Below are 21,499 nucleotides of genomic sequence, written 5' to 3' on the forward strand. Positions count from 1 at the left end.
GTCAATCTATTGTTGTTCTTAGTGCCCTGAAAGTCAAAGATAAGAGTTGTGGAGAAGTTAAAAGCTGGGTTAAGTGTTATATTTCCCAAACCTTAACAGAAAATCCTAATAGGGGTGGCCAGGCAATAACCAATGTACATTGAGGGGTGGCCGAAATGCACCAGAACCTTAGGCTCAATCTACACTGTTTCAACAGGAACAAGCACAACATCCATATTTCCTAAAAAAAGACAAACTATACTTTCCTGCAGCCTTTGCTAACAAATAGACACATATATTTAAACATCTATGTTGTGTAAATAAAAGGTATAGTGGACAAAATTCTTTCAGATTTGAGTTCTGGGGCAAACATATTTTACATTTTCATTACCTACTTTTCTCAATAATCATTCTGCAAAAAAAAATATATTTAAATCTACTAATATCCACATTTAATAAAATTTTAATTTACTATTAAAGTAGTTATTTATCTATGATTTCACTGAAGACTCCTAGATGACTTGCAGAGGCAAATCATTTTATCCTTACCCCAAATAATTCAAAATTTAGATGATCTGAAAAGAGCACAAACTCTGTATCTATCATCTTTAATGTTAGCATATTGATGTGCATAATTAACTACAGTGTTTCTGTTGTCAAGTAGTTGTTAAAAAAAAAATATATATATATATATATATATGAAACATTTAAATGTTTAATAAGTTTGGACATTCCCCTTCAGACTATTACTGCTGCCACCGTCTGTATTAGAGGGAAAAAATGGTAGGGGTGGCCAATGATTGGCTGAGGGTGGCCATGGCCACCCATCTAGCTCCGTCCCTGAACCTTAAACATCTCTATGAGCTCTATTCAAACCATCTGCCAAAATGCCCACGTTAACTTTCAATTCACAGGTAGATGGATAAAACCAGTGAGAGGCTGCAAAACACCTCAGATTGGGGGAAGGATTGACCTTGGAACATACGAGCAGACATCGCAGCATTATCACATATCAGAATTGTCCGGTCAAAATCCAGCACTGAGTCAAACTAAGAATATGTTTAAAGACTTAAAACCGATAGACACTCTTCATCCGGGCTGCAGCTTTAGCCGAAACTGTAAAACTGTCAGTCTCCAGCTGTGTGAAGGTGAGACATCTCTGAAGAGGCTTACAGCTGTAACTACAGCAAAATGTAGTTCCACAAAATTCAACTCAGGATGGCTGGGGGGAAAAAAGAAAAAAAAAAAAGCACCATCCATTTGATTCAACATCACCATCATAGAGTACTGCTGTTTTCCTAGATCATCAAATGTAAATGAAAAATACTGAAGTTTGTAGTTCTATCAAAATGGTAATTTAAAAGGGTACGCATATTTTTGTGGACAATGTATTTGGCCTTTTCCCTATCACAGGGTTCATACAGTAATGAGTAACTCTAATTTAATGCTTTCTAATGCTCTTTTAAAGCTATTAGAAAAATTATTTTAATGCCATCAACAAGTACCCATGACTCTCGTGTATATATATACACTATCGTTCAAAAGTTTGGGGTCACCCAACCAATTTTGTGTTTTCCTGAAAAGTCACAGTTATTCACCACCATACGTTATGAAATGAATAGAAAATAAGAGTCAAGACATTGACAAGGTTAGGAATAATGATTTGTATTTGAAATAAGATTTAACATCAAACTTTGTTTACGTCAAAGAATCCTCAATTTGCAGCAATTACAGCATTGCAAACCTTTGGCATTCTAGCTGTTAATTTGTTGAGGTAATCTGGAGAAATTGCACCCCACGCTTCCAGAAGCAGCTCCCACAAGTTGGATTGGTTGGATGGGCACTTCTTGCGTACCATACGGTCAAGCTGCTCCCACAACAGCTCAATGGGGTTCAGATCTGGTGACTGCGCTGGCCAATCCATTACCAATACAATACCAGCTACCTGCTTCTGCTCTAAATAGTTCTTGCACAATTTTGAGTTGTGTTTAGGGTCATTGTCCTGTTGTAGGATGAAATTGGCTCCAATCAAGCGCTGTCCACTGGGTATGGCATGGCATTGCAAAATGGAGTGATAGCCTTCCTTATTCAGAATCCCTTTTACCCTGTATAAATCTCCCACCTTACCAGCACCAAAGCAACCCCCTACCATCACATTACCTCCACCATGCTTAACAGATGGCGTCAGGCATTCTTCCAGTATCTTTTCATTTGTTCTGCGTCTTACAAACATTCCTCTTTGTGATCCAAACACCTCAAACTTTGATTAATCCATCCACAACACTTTTTTCCAGTCTTCCTCTGTCCAATCTCTGTGTTCTTTTGCCCATCCTAATTTTTTCTTTTATTGGCCAGTCTGAGATGTGGCTTTTTCTTTGCCACTCTGCCCTGAAGCCCAGAATCCCACAGCCGCTTCTCTTCACTGTAGATGTTGACACTGGTTTTTTGTGTTAACTATTTAATGAAGATGCCAGTTGGGGACTAGAGACTGACATTTTTTCGGGAATCCCACGGGTCACGGGATTCCCGTGGGATGGGAGTCAGTATTAGTAACAGTCACGTGATTGGGATGGTACAGGATTAAACATTAACGGGAGCAGACCAATAGTAACTAAAAAAACTAGGATCTATGCCAAAAAATAAAATAAAATAGAAAGAAAAAAAATCCAGTACTGGCGCCGCCATTTTGTAGTTTTCCTTGAAGCCTACACTATAATGCGAGTCAAAAAAACGACACAACCCAAAACCAACAGTGCTTCCGCTCTGAGTTTTTCACCCACACTCAAAAACAACAAGAATGGGAGGGGTGCAGGAGCGGGAGTCATTCTGAATGGGAGCGGGATGGGAGTGGGAGTAATTTCACCAGGAGTGGGACGGGACAGGATTTAGATTTCTACTCTGGACCGGGATGGGACACAATTTTTTTCTTTGGGAGTGGGACGGGACAGGAGTGAAAATCCACTCCCGTGTCAGTCTCTATTGGGGACCTGTGAGGCGTCTGTTTCTCAAACTAAAGACTCTAATGTACTTATCTTCTTGCTCAGTTGTGCAACGCAGCCTCCCACTTCTATTTCTACTCTGTTAGAGCCTGTTTGTGCTGTCCTCTGAAGAGAGTAGTACACACCGTTGTAGGAAATCTTCAATTTCTTAGCAATTTCTCTCATGGAATAGCCTTCATTTCTAAGAACAAGCATAGACTGTCGAGTTTTAGGTGAAAGTTCTCTTTTTCTGGCCATTTTGAGCGTTTAATTTACCCCACAAATGTGATGTTTCAGAAACTCAATCTGCTCAAAGGAAGGTCATTTTTGTAGCTTCTTTAATGAGCTAAACTGTTTTCAGATGTGTGAACATGATTGCACAAGGGTTTTCTAATCATCAATTAGCCTTCTGAGCCAATGAGCAAAAACATTGTACCATTAGAACACTGGAGTGATAGTTGCTGGAAATGGGCCTCTATACACCTATGTAGATATTGCACCAAAAACCAGACATTTGCAGCTAGAATAGTCATTTACCACATTAGCAATGTATAGAGTGTATTTCTTTAAAGTTAAGACTAGTTTAAAGTTATCTTCATTGAAAAGTACAGTGCTTTTCCTTCAAAAATAAGGACATTTCAATGTGACCCCAAACTTTTGAACGGTAGCGTACATAAACACGTGGAACCAGTTATATCTGATATATCTGAAGAAATAGTTTTATAATTTTTTTTTTTAAATAAAGCATTTATAGAGCTTTATTTATATAAAAAAATAATAACAAAGCCACTATAACCACATTTAATGAATTGTAATGCCAATTAAAGCCTTAATTTAAAAAATAATAATTTAAGGACTTTTAATGATTTTTAATGATCCGCAGAAACCCTGTATCATGTTGCAAGGGGGGAAAAAGTTTTAGCAGTTTAACATGACAGTAGTTATGGAGGACATTTTACTCAATTTCAAGGCTCAGTCTGAATTAAGGTTAATTCAGAAAAACAATTTTCTTCATTTAATTTCTTAAAGATAAAGCAGTTGTTCGGGTTCAGGTGTTCCCAGGTGGCCATTTTGAATATTTGTAGTAAGCATTGCTTCTGGTCAGCCCTGAACAAGTTTTACACAAACAGTGAAAAATATTACACATTAGTAAATGTACGAGGATGCAAGCAGAGAGTATAGGAACACAGTTTATTCCAATTGAACACATTTAAAGGAGAAGGCTATGTAAAAATCATTGTTTTTCATGTTTGAATGAGGTTCAGGCAACAATGGTTGAAATGAAACATACAAAAAGAGAAATATGGCTAAAATACTGTAAATTAATATCCATTTCCACCCATTGCTCAAGGGAACAGTTTTTTTTTTTCTTTTTTCACCCACCCAAATCCTCCCAACCCAAACCTGACAAAAAATAAAAACAAAACATGCAAATCAGTTGACAATTTAAAAACAGCAGTTCATTATTCATCTTAAATATATAATAGTGTATTTTTTATTCTTGTTAATTAATCATATACTTAGTGTCTGCTTTAAAAAGTAGGCCGTGGAACTATACAGGCCCTCTGATTTTTCACAACATCGGCACTTGTTAAGAGTCTGGCTTTACAAAGAAAGGGGATTGGCACACTCATTGTACAGAATTTACATTTGGTATACTTAAGAAAAAAAAAAAGCATTACTTTCAATTTGTACACCACTACACAAACTTAACTGTTGGTTTAACAACAAAGAAAAAAAAAGTAATTTAAAGTGGTCCACGTGTAAAGGTGTGTAAACCTTTCAAAAAAAAAAAAAACTGAACAAGAAGCAAAGATAGCTTTTATTAAAAATAATCACTGTGCATCCATTCCTCTGACCAGGATGGAGCTCAAGCTTAAGCAGTTGTGTACACACACACACACACACACACACACACACACACACACACACACACACACACACACACACACACACATCCCAATAGTACCAACAATGCTTAAATGGACATCTACATAACAGACGTAAGCCCATTGCAGTGTTGTGGTCTCAAAGTGAGCAGCCCACCAATCAAAGGAGGGAAAAATAGTGAATGTAAACAACAGCAGAATCATCCACTTCTTTATCCCCTGACCAAAACAGGTCCTGTTCAGTACCTTTACTTGGTAAGCACTTTAATAATTACAATAATACTGAGGCTTCTGCTGGGAAAAAAAACAAGAAAGTTGCCTAATCTTTTAGGAAATATACAAACATGAAGCAGTGTTGGTTAAGGTACTAAAGCAGTAGTGATATCTTTTCTGATTGTTTGGCAACTTTTCTGGATTGGATTGTCAACAGAACCATTTCTAAAAAGTGTTTCAAAAGTGTTAAAGCAAATGAAGCAGCCATTTGTGCAAACGGGTTTAAAATAAGCAATCCAGCACATCTAATAGCTCTTATCACGGTGGTATAGTCACGTGGTCAAGCTTGAAAGCCTACGCTTTCATCTCGTCAGATTTGCATGAAAAACTGATCAAAATGAGGATAGGCCCCACACAGCTTTAAGGTGGCTAGCTGCACTTTAGGAGAGCAGGATGCTTCTTGAAAGCAAGCGAGTTTGAAAACACCCAAAATCATTTTGTTATTCAACATAATGCAGCACATATTTTATTTAATTTTTATTCTTAATTTAAAAGCCTGCCAGGTAATTTTTTTATGTGAGAAATCGCCCACATTTGCATCATCCACAGAGTTAGCTTATGTATATAAAAAGATCTGGAGCCACACAACCAACTTTAAGCTGTGAAATCTAAAAAACAGAAAAAAGAAAGAAAAACTGCACAGAGGGTTTTCATTTTAAAGTTCCACACACCTGTCTAGAATTACCAGACAATACTTGGCCCAATTAATCAAAGTCTGTTTAAGTTATCTTGTTTTGATGTTAAATAGAAAGCAATAGTTACTAATCTTCAAGTTATTTAGTAAATGTGCTATATTAACCTTAATTTGGACACCAAAAGCCCTTTATTAGGTATTCTAATTTCCTTTGCCTGTAAGTTAATATAACAATTAAATTTGAATGTGAACATTTTCATTTTCTTTCCTAAGGATGTTAAGACTCTTAAATAAAAAAAGACTCTCTTCAAAACGTTAGTAAGCTGGGAAGTTAGCTGAAACATTTATGTTGAGTATTTTGCAACAGAAATTATGAAAAAAAATCATTGTAACAAGCGCGCAAGTCAAATCTGACTGTTTGTAATAAGGGCTACAATTTAAAAAATTTTCTTGAATTTCTACCATTTATATGATGATCCATTAGTTTTAGCCCTTCAAACAAGGACCCATCCAAAATCAAACATGGAAACACTGCAGATGTAGAGGCAAATATAAACGTGGTGGAAAATAATAAGGTCCAGTAGACCATTGCAGAGTCCATCAAGATTACTGGATAGTACAATCCAACACCAAGGGCACCAAATGGACCTTGAGGAAACCTCCCATAAAGTCAAAATAAAACTCACATCTCAACTGTTGACAGAGTTCTTACAGGTTTATCACCATCCCTCCTCTCTGAACCTACAGGCAACATCAGAAACAGGAGCATCAAACTTGATTCAGCTGCCTAAAACCTCCACCACACCTGGTCACCTTTAGCTTTGTCCTCTACAGTCATTTCAACTCAGCCAAATCTGCTAGGAGTAGCCCTTTTTGATGAAAAAGTTATGAAAACCCACCTGAATTACATCATGAGGACAAAAATAGCAATCATTCACCTTGAAGTATTTAGAAAGCTACCTGGTAAGACACACGATATGGGATTTGTACCAATAACCAAAGCATATACTTATAGATTTTCCCCAAAAAACTGCAAGAATCTTTAAACAGCAACTATTTAACCACAATTTTTTTTGTGAAAGTTTTGATTTGCATAAAGCACAAACCTGACATGAAAAAAAAACAAAAAAAGTTTTAATTCTTCCAATCAGCAATTACATTAAAAACCGATCCGCAAAAATTAAACATGGCGTATTATTAAAAAGATAGAACACTTGTCCTTAAAATAGTTTGGATAATTTACAGCAGTATAAAAAAAATAAGGAAAAAAACTGAACTGAAATAATGTTTAAAATACAGAATCAACAGAACTCTGATCAATAAAAGAGACTCTGCTGATCACTGTGGATTTAATTTTTGCTGATGGTAAAAGAAAAAGCCTCATTAATGGACCAACAGAAGCTCAGAGTAGCAGCCAAAAAGCTCCACTTCACTGACAAAATACCTGTCTGAATCACCAATTGTTTAATGTGACTTTTTTTTTTTTTTTTTTACATTTTGCAATGTAAAAAAAACATTAAAAAAAACACCTCCAGATAAGTAGAAGGACCAAGAAATGATTTAAGAGGAATAAGCTGCGACTTTTTCCTTTGCACTCCTATGAGTAGTCATCTCCCACACACAGACAACTAATAGCAGAAGTGATAGGCTCAAGAAGTTAACATTTCTAAATATATATATATATATATAAAGTGAAGATACAATGTTTAGTTATCACTGTAAAACTGCGTGAGCAGAATCAAATCCTTATTTACATTCAATGGAGCTCATCTGCTCTGGTGGAGATCAGGGTGATTGAAGAGAAAAATACAAACTATTTAAGTTTTAAGTTCCACAGAACTAAGTACCTGACTGCACCTCAGCGTCACCTTGAAGGATTTTAGAATTCGTTATCCCTTGCAGATAAGCAGAGTCCAGTGATCTGCAGCCTTGTGTCATGAACTCATGCTGTAGTGTATAGCATGCATGAGAGAGCCCTTTGTCCACAAAGGCTAGTTCTACCCAGAGAAGGCCCTCCACCTACCTTTGACATAAAATAATATAGAAAAAAAAGTGAGGGCAGAGAGGTGTGCCAGAGAGAGGACAAATAAATGTTCAATTTTAATGTATTTCATTGGTGATGTTGCCAGCAGTTAGTAAAAACTACAAAATTGGAAAAAGAAAATTATTTCAAATGTCAACAAACCAAAAAAACTGCATGGAGAGAAGGAGCAACAGAGGATTGCGTTGGTCTGGTAAAGATTAAAGCAATGCTCGTCTCTTTGTGCAGCAGTGTGTTTTCATGCAGATGTGCGTCTCTGGAGGGGGAACTCCTGCACCAAGTGTTTCTTCAGAGGCTGGTGTCTCGGCCGAGGACCCTCGCTCTCACACCAAGTTGTATTCTTTGAGATTGAGCTGCAGGATGGTGTCTTTGACGGCTGCGAAGACGAAACGGATGTTCTCCGTGTCGGTGGCACATGTGAAATGGGAGTAGATTATCTTGTCACTGTCAGGATTCAAGTCTACAAACATCTTCAGGATGAACTCCCGACCTGCCTGAGCATCCCGCTGTGGACCTGGCAAAAACAAGAACCATCGCATAGTTATACTGTTCTGCAAACACTTTACAAACCAGAACTTTTAAAGGAGGACAGGCAAAAATGATGGACCATAGAGAGACTTAAGCAGAATAAAAATAGAATTTACAGGTAAAAACAAAAAATACTAATATTTAACTAAAATGAAAAAATCCAATGTAGGACAATGTTTGGCCATGTTCATCATTAACATTAACCTACAGTGTAATTTACTTAACCACATGGTGTCACTCAAAAATAAGAAAATACAAAAACAGTTTAAAGGTTTAAAACCATACAACATTTGTGCAATGATAATAAACGTTTATGTGAAATGATTCAATTACCGTCAAACTCTGGAAAATAATCAACCAGGTGAGAGTACATGATCTTCTCCTCCAACAGGTCCTTCTTGTTGAGGAACAGAATTACAGACGAGTTTTGGAACCAGGGATATGTGATGATGGTCCTGAACAGGGCTTTGCTCTCCTCCATACGGTTCTAACAGGGAGCACAGATGTGAAGAGAGAAACAGATGAGTTCAGAAAAAAAAAAAAATAAACGCAATCACAGCAGTTTCTAATGTAAAGATAAGATGGTTGTGATACTGATTACCTACATCTTCTAAAGCTAATCCAGATATTTATTAAAAACTATATTTTTCCAGCAGCTTTATGGCACCAAATGAAATCGGCTTGTTTTAAAGATTAACTTTTTGCAGGAACCAGGTTAGTCCCACGTCATTATGAGGAGGTCATATGGAATATTATAACTATTGTGCTTCCCATTCTTGCTACCTCTGTAAATACATTCAGTTACTTACTCTGATGTCAGTACATGAAGAGGCCTCCATTATGATGGTCAATTTGTTGGTTGGGCCGAGCTAAACGTATAACTACACTGAATTGATTTGGTGCAAAGTTAATTGGACTCGTTTCAGCTGCTGTGAAAGCAGTTTATGGCAAAAATGTTTATATTTTTTTTTTTTTTTTTATCGTTCTGTACCTCTGTTAAAAATTCATCTACATTTTACCAGCCATCCGCTCTAGCTTATATGCATTACATATCTGGATCTTTTTGGACACATCGCTTGTATGAATATTATTAAGACACCAGTTATATCAAACCTAAGTAGGGGTACAAGAAAAAGCTAACAATATTGGAAATGGTTTATTCCTTAATAAGTTGTCTATTAAAAATTGAAATTAATATCTACCTGTGCACAATCATAAATGCAGGTTTCTTTGCAGATCAAAAGCTTTTCCTTAGATATTTATAAGCATTTTTAAATGTCTGATTAAACTAGAGACTCTGTCAAAAAACAATCCAATCCTAACAAATGTTTCACCTCATTGTCTGACTCGACCAGAACCTGGTCATACTCGCTGAGCGCCACCAGAAACATGATAGAGGTGACGTTCTCAAAGCAGTGGATCCATTTCCTCCTCTCTGACCTCTGACCTCCAACGTCCACCATCCTGACAGGAACAGGGCAGAAACAATCAAAATCAAAGCAATGCTTGGCAGCAAGAATTCATTATTACAGTAAATTCTTTGACAATTAAAAAGTAGATTTGGTTTACATTTAGAATCTCTTCTATAGCTATGCTCACATTTGAAATGAAGGAAGCACATTTCCCCTTTAACAATTTGATATAATCATGCAGATTACTGTTAGCACACATTAAGTGCTTTATAAGAAAAGCAATGAAAGGATTCAGGGAAGGATTAGTGTCACATCAGGAAGGAGGGGTTGATTTATTTACATAGAAATTTAAGAAAGAGAATTAAGCTGACTTTATACTAGCAATCATGTATTTGGGACAAAGCCTTGAGTTACCATCGATGACTGATTGAAAAACATTCTCACATGAAATCTACAGATTCCAAAGCAAAAAACAAGTTTTTATAGTCAAGACAAACAGAAAAAGTGCCAAAATCTGAGGTTTGAATTTCAATACATGGAGCAAAGCCTCCCTTGGTTGAAGCAAAGAAAAGGACATGTAAAATGCTAATAGAGAACCAGGCCCATGCAAGAAATTTCCCCTTTAGAAAAACTGATGGCAGCAAAAGCTGGAATAGTAACCACAAGTAACTTCAAATTTGCCAGTGCCCCATTGGAAAAATAGAAAAAGGAGTAACAAATTCACAGATTACCCATTTTATGAGATTTTTTTAATCATCATTAATTCTAATTTATTGCTTAGACGATGCATCTGCATTTTTATGAATTGAAATATATCACTATGCCAATAAATACTAAAAATGTTCACCATAATGCCCCTCATATATGACCGCCTTTCCTGCCTCAACAGTCTATATATTTCCATAGATGCTCGCATCTAAACCAATTTCAGAATGAAGAAAGCATTCCTGATGGAGTTGCTTGTCAACCAATAATAGCCATCTCAGTCAACGCAAAGCAGAGGTGGTTTGGACACATGTGGAGTCTGTTGAGGTGAAAACAACATGCATCAAACCTGTAGTGTAATTATCAGCAAGAATGCGACAATACATTATTATTCACTCAAATCTCGATGGAAGACTTTTCACCCACTAAAACTCAACTGGCTCTAATCCTTTTAAGCCCACAGCAAAAACTTGTTATTGAGAGTATTTAGTGATTCACTAACAGGCGGATGGTCAAGCACTGAAGAGCCTATCAGTTCGGCTGCAGCGAGGTTACTGGAAAGCTATTTAACACAGCCATATAGCAAGTTATTTCTGGCCTTGTGGGAGGGGGTTGACATGATTGCTTCCAATTGATTCAGAGTTCTCTTTAATCCCTCTATTTCCCAGCGTCCATCTGTAACCAATTTTTCTTTTTTCTAAAGAAAGGAGGACGGGAAACTCTTCCCAAACAAAACCAACACAAATGCCTCTGCTGTATTTGAACGTTGAGTCATTCAGCTAAGAGACACTGCATGCACATACAGCATGCTGAAGAAATGTTTGCCTTTTTACAGATTTTCCATCTCCTTCTGCTACACCAAAAGGTTTTAGGGGAAACTCACTTTTCTATCACTAAACCATAAATCTGTTGAATAAAAAAAAGCAATTTCCCATTGAAAATTAACCAAAAAATGAACCCAAAGTAAAAAAAAAAAAAAAAAATGACCCTCTGTAAAATGCCAATAACCCCTGACCTTCATTTCTGGCAATTAGTCCGACTCCCAGAGGAAGTTTGGTGACTCTTTTTTGCCAGAAGAAAACTGGAGGGTTTGTGAATGTTTTAGAGATCAGCACAGCTGCTGTGCTTCCTGCAGAGCAGCTATTTGTTATAAGACTTAAATATAAGAATCTCAGCACAAATTTTTAGAAGGTGTCATCATTATAAGAAAAAAGAGAAAATGCAACTATATCCATGTGATCAACTGAAAGCTTTTCTGTGAAGCTTTGCGATCGCTGATGCACTGCAACTGCCTTGAATAATTTCCAAAACCATAAAAATAAAAAGGGAGTACGATGGTCAAAAAGAACATAGGATGGAGGTTGTGTGAACATCCTTATTTAAAGCCTCTGTACCTGATTCTGCACAGTTTTGAACCATTAGAGAGGCAAATTGTGTAGTTTGGACTGTAAGCCCGGCCCCTAACCTGGTCCCATTGAGAAACTTTGCTCCCTCTCCATGTGCAGGTGATAAAGCACACATTAAAGTAATAAATAGACACCTGACTGGAAGGACTACAGCCAGTTTGGAGTCCAGATTCAGTCCAACGTGGACCACCAGTCTCTCCACCTTGGAACGGTCTGGTCTGTGATTTATACTAGCTTTGTTGATTATTTGGTCAATTTGTGGGGACTGTTGGCCTAGTGGTTAGAGCAGTGTGCCTGTGCTCTAAAAAGGTTGCAAGTACCCTGTTCGATCCCCATAGCCTCCACTCTGGGTCTCGAAGCAAGACCCTTAACCCCGTACTGCTCCCCAGGTACCGCACAATGGCATTCCACTGCTCCCCAAGGGGACGAGTTAAATGCAGTGAATGAATTACTCCAATGTGAGACCAATACAGTTCAATTATTAATATTTTTGCATCTTAACTCTTCTCTTCCTCTTTTTTGACTGCTTTAGGCTGTTTGGCAGTATATGCAGTGACAGCCAGCAGAAGTGTTGCAACCTTCCCTTTGTTGGCTGCCATGCTTCTGTTTCCAAACATACCATGTATGTGATTGAAGAAAACGCTCCTCATTGGGGAAACGCTCCTAGTGGCTGATTGGAAACAGGAAGCTATGGTGAATGAACAACATCGGCAGGGAAAACTGTCATGGCAAAGTAGGAAGCCTAGACTAAAAACTGCCTGGACTCCCGCATAAGTACAATCAATGAGCAATTTCTTTCCCACACAAAATACCATGATAAAAATTTCTGATTTTTATTTCTCCTGGTATAGATTAAGCTCAGCACCAGGCAACCAAAGTGGATAATGGACAGAATATTGAAACCTGAATGTTTTAATTCTACAGACTAAACCAAAGGAGCCACAATATTTCTGTAAAAGTGCAGCTGCTCATGGCTTAATTTAAATCTCAGTGGTTCTTCTGAAAAACATCCTGGTCAGTGGCAATGTTGCATCTTTACTTTTCTTCAACAAAAGTGTTTTCAAGTTACTCAGAAACTTAAAAAAAATGAGGTAGCTGTTAGAAGAAAGTAGCTTAATAGCACTAATTTAAAGTTTCAACAGGCTAGAGGAAGCCCACAGCCAATCAGGCATAGGCCAGACCTAAGCTGTGTAAAAAACAAAATAAAAGTATAAATACTAAACTGATTTGAGTCACAGCCATATTAATAAAGCCCTTCAGTATCAGGAGATCAATTTTAACTCCTTTCAAGATGAAGATAAAGCCATCATAGTCAAGTTTTGACGTATATTAGCAAAATATTTACTGTACGTAGTCCTACTAATTATTACATTACAGAGCCAGTGTGCACAACATCTAAACCTTTTTCTTTTAGTGATCGTTTATGAATATTATTAATCAATTAACAACATTTTTAAACAAATTATCCTTAAAATATAAAACTGATTACAAACTACATGAGGCGTATAATCAGACATAGGGGGTTCAATTCAAAAAGGACTAAATTAAATGTTACAACCTAATTTATTAGAGACTGAAGAAGAAATAAGGTGCAAACAGTGTTGCTCAAAGTGTTTTAAAGTTATTCTCTACCTGAAAATGATGCTTTGCAAGTCGAAAGGGTATTCTATGATCCCAGTGGTTGGGACTCGAACCCTAAGCACATCCTGTTGGGTTGGTAGATAGGACGCTTCAGAAATACGACCAAGATCACTTAAATAGCTAGAGACAGAAAGGGAGAAACACAAAAAGAGAAAAGAAATAGAAAGTAAAGCATCACAGCAGATAAAACACCTTCAGCAAGTGCAGATGTACCCACAGAGTATGAAAGGTTTCCGCTTCCCCTCAAATATTCTTAGAAATACAGGTTCATCCTTGATGGCTGCTCCAAAAGACCAAAAATAAATACTTAGCAGAGAAAATTCATTAACTTTACGAAGCTTTCTAGGGCCTCTAGGGCCCATTGTTGAGCTGTTTTAGCTGATCTTATGTAAATCTTTATAAGCAGTCTTTAAGAGCACACCATCAGGGTAATGTTACAGCCCAGAGCATGCCTCATGCTGCGCAGGGAACACGGAGACAGACGTAGACTTTCCCATTAGTTGAAAGGCTGATTTACAGTTTGCCAGCTTGGACATCATTATCTGTTGCAGCAGCAGCAGCACTTGGAACCAGTACCTGAAGAGAATATTCTCCAGGTCAAATGGGTACTCATGGATGCCAGTGGTGGGCACTCGAGCCCGCAGCACGTCCTGCTGGGTGGGCAAATACCCTGACGATCCTATTCGTTCTAAACTGCTAAGGTAACTGTGAGAAGGGAGGGAACATACTGTATGAAAGAGATGAACATGCAGGCAAACTAATCCGTGTCGACATTCCAGGCTGATCCAGCTGAGTATACCAACAACTGCTTTTATCAAAACGGACATATTGCATATTAACTTTCAATAATATTAGAATTCATAAATGAACCAGAAGAGTGGTTCTCAATCCTGGTCCTGAAGTACCATAGTCCTGCATGCTTTAGGCGTATCCTTGATGCCACACACCTGGTTTAAATGAATAAGGCACCTGCAGCACTTGGTAGCTGCTGCGGAGCCTTTGCAATCATTTGAATCAGGTGTGCTACCAGAGCAATATCCTTTAGGAGCAGGACTGAGATCCACTGAACTAAATTAACGGTTAAATCAAGCAGCTGCAGTTCTCCATCTGCCATAAATCCTTTCCCTCCTACTAGATCTTTCTTAAAATGCTCTAAAAGTCAAACAACAAAAACAAATATGTCCTTATGGACGTACTATTTGGTCGAGTCAGAGAGTTGGTACTCTCTCCTGCGATCGTAAGCCTCCTGAATCCCAGGGTCGGTCCAAAGCATTTTGATCGCACTGATGTATGGCTCTTCAAATGTCGACACCTTTTCCACGTCCACTTCACGCACCAGCTGGGCATTATTCTGGAAAAAGGTCAAAAACAAAATGTAAATAAAAAGAGAGTGGACAGCTTCTTGTGTTTATCTCCAGTTATGGAGATGTGCAGTGATCTTTTAGCTGTTTTGCTTTAATAAGGATTTTCTTGGCTTCAAAGAGGTAAAGTAATGTAAACTATAATAAATCTAAAAAAAAAAAGAATACTTTATTGTTAAGCAATCTGTTCATAGATCAATACGAGTACTTTTTAAAACATTTTTTTTTAATAAACTATTCATTCTCATGCATCTGAAATCAATCTTGCAGAATGCCAAAGTTGTATGGTAGCAGGATGCTTTGGGAAACAGTTTTGAAACTTGAAAAAAATTAATCCAAGTTGCAAATAATAAAATGTCCACTCCTTTTTCCTCCACTAGATTTTCAGACACTCATCTAAAATGGCGTAACCACTTTATAGTGCCCTATATAGTGATTAGGGGGGACATTCGGACGCAGCCATTGACTGATCTCAGCATTTAATAATCGTTTAGACTGAACCTCCAGTTAGGAAATTCCTCGGTGATTGTAATAGATAATATATGGAGTGTCAGTCTGTAGTAAAAAATAAAAATATATGGGGAAAAAAAATAAAGTAGCTACAACAAGACTACAGATCCTAAGTCCAATTTATGCAGTTGCACAAAACTGATCAGTCTTAAAATATTTCTGACCTTGTTCTCTTCATACTTCAAGGGAATCTTGAGGGTCTCCGTAGCACGGATCATTGCCTGCATGGAGGTGAAGATGTTCTGATAGACCAGCTTTGTGTAGCTCCTTTTATCTTCATCTGTGTAGCCTGTCCCGTGGATTATCCTCATCTGTTTGATGAAAGTGCTCTTGCCACTTTCTCCTGTCCCTAAAAAACAAGGCATGGACCATCAATTAACTGGAGAATAAAAACAGAACAGTGATTTGACTTTCAACATTTCAACATACATTCAGAGACCAAGAAACACAGCAATGTTATAGTAGAGTGAAATGTTTGGTTACAACTACAAATATTTCTTAAGGATGTGGCTCCAGTTTTATTGCACACAACTGGGAGAGGAAATGAGCATCTATACGATGAAATCTGTTAAAATAATTCAGCTCATTAAGAAGTCCTATGTTGTTACCAATAGAGAACAAAGCTAATACTTCTTAGAATTTCTTACTTGTTCTTTACAGTAAAACAAGTATTTCTATGGAGACAAGATTATTCATAAATATAATTATCCATTTCCAAAATCTTTTTTTTTCTCCAAATCAAACTGATGCGTGTTGATAAATGGTCTGTTTTTGGAACAAGCTGACCTCTGTCTGTCCACCCACACCTCTGAGCTGCTGATGGATAAGACTGAAGAAATCTGCACCAGTGTGGCTCTGATCCAACATTCGTTGCAAATACAGGTTTAAATTCTGTCGTCACTGAGAACCCAGAGATTTACCACCTTTATTTTGCACACAAAGATTAAACAAATGCAAATATGATCTAGACATCATCACATGTTCTTGAACCCTGACAGACATTTTGTTTTAGCTGAACTGATCACAGTTCCCCAATAAAACAGAAAGTAAATATATGAAAACCTCTCAGTCCATTTTATACCACCCATAGGTCATAGGAAGATGTGCACAACCAAAGAAAGCGCCTCAGATGGGAAAAATAATATTTTCATGAAAAAAAAAAGCATTTTAAAAATATAACCAGTGCAATGTGATGGGGTTCTGACATGTTTCTGGGTGGATTCAAACTCCAGCCCTAGAGGAAAAGTGTACTGCAACTTTTAGCAGTGTCTATGCTTGAACACACCTTACTCCAGCATCAGTCAGTAGAACTATATTGCATGCTAGCCTGAGGCACTTTAGCCAATTGATTCAGCTGTGCAGGGGCAAAGGGCAAATCTAAAAGTTGCACAACCCTTGAGGACTGGACTATTTGAGACTACTTTTCAATGTGCCATGAGTGATTAAAGTGAAAGGCCAGTATCTTTCTCCTGAAAGCACTTAATAGTATCAGATTATAAACAAAACATTTCATAAAGATTCAAATGCTCGTTCTAAGGTTTTAGCATAAATGTGGATGTGTTTTCCCATTTATAAAGCTTTCCAAATTAGACAACTTAAAATAAAAGAAATCCTAATAATTGTTCCCAGTCTATTTTTTCATAAAATTTAACACTTGCTGGAGCCAAATGCCTGCAAAATAACGGTAGTGGCTGATTAGATAACAAAGTGCATTTTGTGCTGAAAAGTTCTACTATCATTCCAAACAGGAAGCTGACAAAATGTCTTCCAAGAATATGAAGTGACAGTCGGGTGTTCAGTGAAGGAGTGATATGCTCGCTGCTTCGCCTCTAACCAGACAGAATCTTTAATTGAGAAAAGCAGGTCAGACAACATCGGAGTTTCCCTTATAGATTGAGGTCTTAAGGTCTGGGCCATAAATAGCAATTGTCAAGACAGCAATAGAGAGCCAACTTTTGATTTGATTAAAGAGCTCAACACAAGAGGAGAGGGCAAAAAAAATCTATATTCCTTGTTTACAATTAAGTAATAACATTTACTAAAGCAACATGGGGGACATGGGAAATGTAAGTCCCTGCAGATTATTTTCTTAATTGACTAGACAACAGAATTTAAGGGAGCTTTTGAGGTATGATGCTAGTCCTTCATCAATACTATACCCCAAGCGGAATTTCTCTTGATCAGGAATTCTGGTCTCTGAAAGCAGCCCCTCCCTGTCCTGGAAAAGGAGTAGTCATTGCAGTCCTACATAGAAAAGTGAGAATTAGCCCCTCTCCATGAAGTGCTGCCTTGCACGTATCCAGTATACCACATGTCCACTTTCACTGATCAGCAAGAGACGATTACAGTGCAACCATTGGCTCCAAGTTGAGACCAAATGGCTTTTTATGTATGTATAAGAGCGGTGACGCTACAGTATGTTTAACCTTCCTAATAAAGAGCTTTATCACTGAGAGAGTCGTGATACCATTCTGTAGATACTTTAGGACGACATCATGAAATGTAGGGGCAACTAGACTGAGTGAAGCAGCAACTTAGCAAAGGCATGAATCAATGTCCAAAGAGGCTCGACCCTTTTTGACTCCAATGTTTAGATTCAGTAGTTCATCCATCATCCACCTCATGCATCTCCAGCGAGTTTATCTCCATTTTAAGCACTGTTATCTACCATCCAGCATTTAAAGAATGATTAGGCTCTACACAACCTGCATAATCCAACTAAAGAGTGTTCCCCTTCCCATGGATTTGATCAGTTTAACTCACCGTTACTGCTGTCTGCCTGCACGCTTTCTGGAACAACTCCTGGGAGATAACGTTGGTTCCCATAGCAATTTCATCACTGAACTTCTAAAAATGTGTCAGAAAAAACCAGCCGATGAGCCCTTGCTTGCACCCAGAGAACCCAGCCTTTGATTTCATTCTGTTTTACAAAAAACCCAACCAATAGTTTACAGCTTGAAGAAATTGATGGCAGAAAGAAAAACAAACTACGAACGTCTGTCCTTTCCCCACAACTCTAATATTACATCTTACAAACCAACAATTAAAATCTATGACTTGTGGCTTTATTAGACAGCATATCTTTATTAAATTTTCAATTCAGAAGTTTTACTAGTGAGTGGTAAGAATTACGCTGCCAGGAAAAAGCAACTTTAGGTCACGCCTTCAGAGACTACAACCACACAGTGCATTCCCACCAGAATTAACTTGCATTGAAGAAATGTCTTTTTATGAAACTTGAACTTTGATTTATTTTTTATATGCATGACCTAGATATTGCAGATGATTAACAATCATCTGCAATATCTAGGTTAAAAAAGTGGTCACACCCACAAATAGACCAGATGTGCTGAGGATTGAAAAGAACAGAAATGCCTTCATTACATAGGGCTGATAAACAGTTTTAATTATCTCAAATGTGTGCTTTAATAGGCTGAAAACCACATTTATGAAGAAGTGATTAATTGGATTAAATGAAAACTTGCAAAGTATAGAATAATCAGCCAAGCTGACTGTTGATTAGTGGCAACACCTTTTTCTCCAAATAGTAAAACCTTCAATCCATTCAACACATTGTTCTTGTTAATCAATCATGAAATATTAGAAAACAACTCTTGGACAAGCAGACAGTTCAACATAAGTCATCCAAAAGCACTGAGCCCTAAAACAGTAAAACCCAAGTGTTTCTGCAAAACAAAACCCACCTCTCAAAGTTCAATACCAACACAAACAGTAAAATGTACAAAATAGAAAAGAGGGTCAGAGAGGAGGCACAAAGAGCAACAAAAAGGAAGAGAACAGCACCTTGAGTAAATTATTCCTGAGAAACCTATTCAGGCATATCAAACAGGAAGTGATTTCCAAAGAGTTTTAATTACTGTAATAATTAAACACCCCAGAGTTGGGTCAGATGACACAGTTGGAGGCCTGTAGAAAAACTTCATTATTGCTGAGTGTCCATTTGTGGGAACTCTAGCACAATTATTCTAGGAATTTTTAACTACTTTCTCCACAAAGGAGCACTGACAGGATGTTATAAAGCAGGGGTAACCAATTAGAAATCAGCGGGGTCCGAATAAAGAAAGTCAACAACCAGTAAAGGTCCGGAGACATTTTTAATTATAATCTGTTACCTTAAACAGAATTTAACACTGAAATAAGATGAGTTTTTATCCATCCACGTTATCCATTGACTTTTTAAATTAAATAAAAATAAAATGTTTCCATTTTAAAATCTAACATGTTTTTTGAAGCACAGAACAACAATCGTTATGTTTGGTATATAGATAAACATTTAGAAAAACACCTGAACTGACATTTTTTTTTCTTATTTTCTTGTTTAATGAGAGAAGTGGGCTCAAGGTTTTAAACCTGGGTCTGAATGGCGACAAAGCCATTCTCAAGCACATATCAAGGTGCTCATTCGTGAGCCTGGATCGATATTTATTTTTGACTATGTTCATGGTGGAGAATGCTGCTTCACAGCAGTATGTTGAGCCAAACACACTCAAAGTGTGCAGGGTCATCTCTGCACTTTTCTGTCACCAGTTCACCGTGCTTCTACACTTTCTTTCACATTTTCTTATCATCGTTATCCACCGCCCAGCTGGCCCAAGGTTTGCCGGCTGTGTCTAAAAGTAGCTAGCGGCAGCAGCCCTGACTGACACAGCTCATTGGCTAATTTGCATCACGTGTAGAGTGGTCCCGGAGGGCTTTACTGTACAAACAGGAGAAAAGCGGCGCAAGTGAAATTAGACACTGCCATCGGACAACATGAGGTAATTTATAAAGGTTTTAAATCATGTTGGGTCCGGATTAGCCAGCAGGTGTGTCCGGATCTGGACTGCGGACCGCTACTACATGATCTCTGTTACAAAGGCTCATGTTGGGAGTCTACAGTTTCTAATTTCTTAGAGTAGGGCTTACTAGTATGTATATGGAATAATAAAAAAAAACAAAATGCAAGTGCAATAAGTGAACATGTTGCAGGTATCTATACAGATTTTATGCGCCATGTATAAGATGTGCAACTTGCTTGTTCTACATGGCAGTTTGAAAGTGAATGTAAAAAAGATCAAACTCCAACCACCGGAGATGCCTGCCAGTAATACAAATGCTAAGAAAAAACTAAAAACAATGATTATTATTATTTATACTGCACTTTACAAAAGTCTGAAAGTAAACAAAAGGTAAATAAATAAAAAAATACATCACAAAAACTGGAAAAAGCTGACTGACTATCCTTATGACACCTCTCTGACAGAAATAGCCATGATCACATTTGGTTTGTTGTTGTTATTCAGTTCATTTAGTTTTGACTAAAAAGGAGTATTTTGAAGTAAAGAAAACTATATTGTCCACCCCTTTTCTCAAATGTCAATTTACCGTACTATAAGTAACTAGGCATTGATAAACCAGTCAACCACTGGTGGCCAACTGATGATATAAAATTAGGGCTGGGCGATATAGAAAAAAAGCTTATCGATAAAAAAAAATGCATATTGATCGATATCGATAATTATTGAAAAGATTTGAAACCATATTTTATGTGCAGCTCTGCCTGGACTTTTTATAATATTGCTAAATGATTTAATTTTAATAAAAAACACAAACACAAACTTCAAATTAAATCTTTATTTAACCAACTTTTTTAACCATAACAGAATTGTTTTAAAGAAAAATAACTTAAGAGACCTGAGTTATGTTATTAAATACTGACAAAGAATAAACTAAAGTGACCAGAAAAGTGACCAAAATAAATATAACAAATAAATAAATGCCCCCCCACCGCCGCTCCGCCCCCGTTTCCTGCTTTAACCTGAGTTATTACTTTGAAGTTTCTGGCCCCTCAGCATTTTTCTCTCAATTGTTAGAACTACGTGGGAAACTGCCCAGAACTGAAAATATATATATATTTTCCGAAGATTCCTCGGAGGAGAGCTGCGTCGGGGCCTACACAGCTCGTACTCCTGCGGCTGTGATGATAAAAAAAAAAAGTTGGTTTCGTTATCAGACTGGTTTTCACTGGTTCCCGACACATTTTCCAGATGACTGTGGTTTGTTTTTGGTCCGACTTGCCATGACCGAAATACTGCCAGACTGCCGAACTACAAAAACCTTTCTTTGAAACAATTTCCTCCAC

The 21,499-nt window shown here is 37.4% G+C and overlaps 1 protein-coding gene across 2 annotated transcripts in view; it reads right to left on the reverse strand.

Annotated features, from left to right (window-relative positions):
* Window positions 1-7,227: 7,227 nt before the first annotated feature.
* LOC119794270 (guanine nucleotide-binding protein G(q) subunit alpha-like) overlaps window positions 7,228-21,499 on the reverse strand; it is a 33,142-nt gene continuing 18,870 nt past the window's right edge. Inside the window, exons 2-7 of one of the 2 annotated variants that reach the window (XM_038301733.1) lie at window positions 15,522-15,706; window positions 14,683-14,837; window positions 13,478-13,606; window positions 9,657-9,786; window positions 8,656-8,809; window positions 7,228-8,308 (exon numbers count right to left, since the gene is read on the reverse strand). In XM_038301733.1, the coding sequence (XP_038157661.1) occupies window positions 8,118-8,308; window positions 8,656-8,809; window positions 9,657-9,786; window positions 13,478-13,606; window positions 14,683-14,837; window positions 15,522-15,706 (944 nt within the window). In that variant the 3' untranslated portion in view covers window positions 7,228-8,117. Of the gene's footprint in view, window positions 8,309-8,655; window positions 8,810-9,656; window positions 9,787-13,477; window positions 13,607-14,062; window positions 14,192-14,682; window positions 14,838-15,521; window positions 15,707-21,499 lie in introns of both variants that reach the window. The other variant, XM_038301734.1, reaches the window with a different exon arrangement.

The sequence above is a fragment of the Cyprinodon tularosa genome, unplaced genomic scaffold (assembly GCF_016077235.1).
Source record: "Cyprinodon tularosa strain WSP-4 unplaced genomic scaffold, ASM1607723v1 ctg473, whole genome shotgun sequence".
NCBI classification, from domain to species: domain Eukaryota; kingdom Metazoa; phylum Chordata; class Actinopteri; order Cyprinodontiformes; family Cyprinodontidae; genus Cyprinodon; species Cyprinodon tularosa.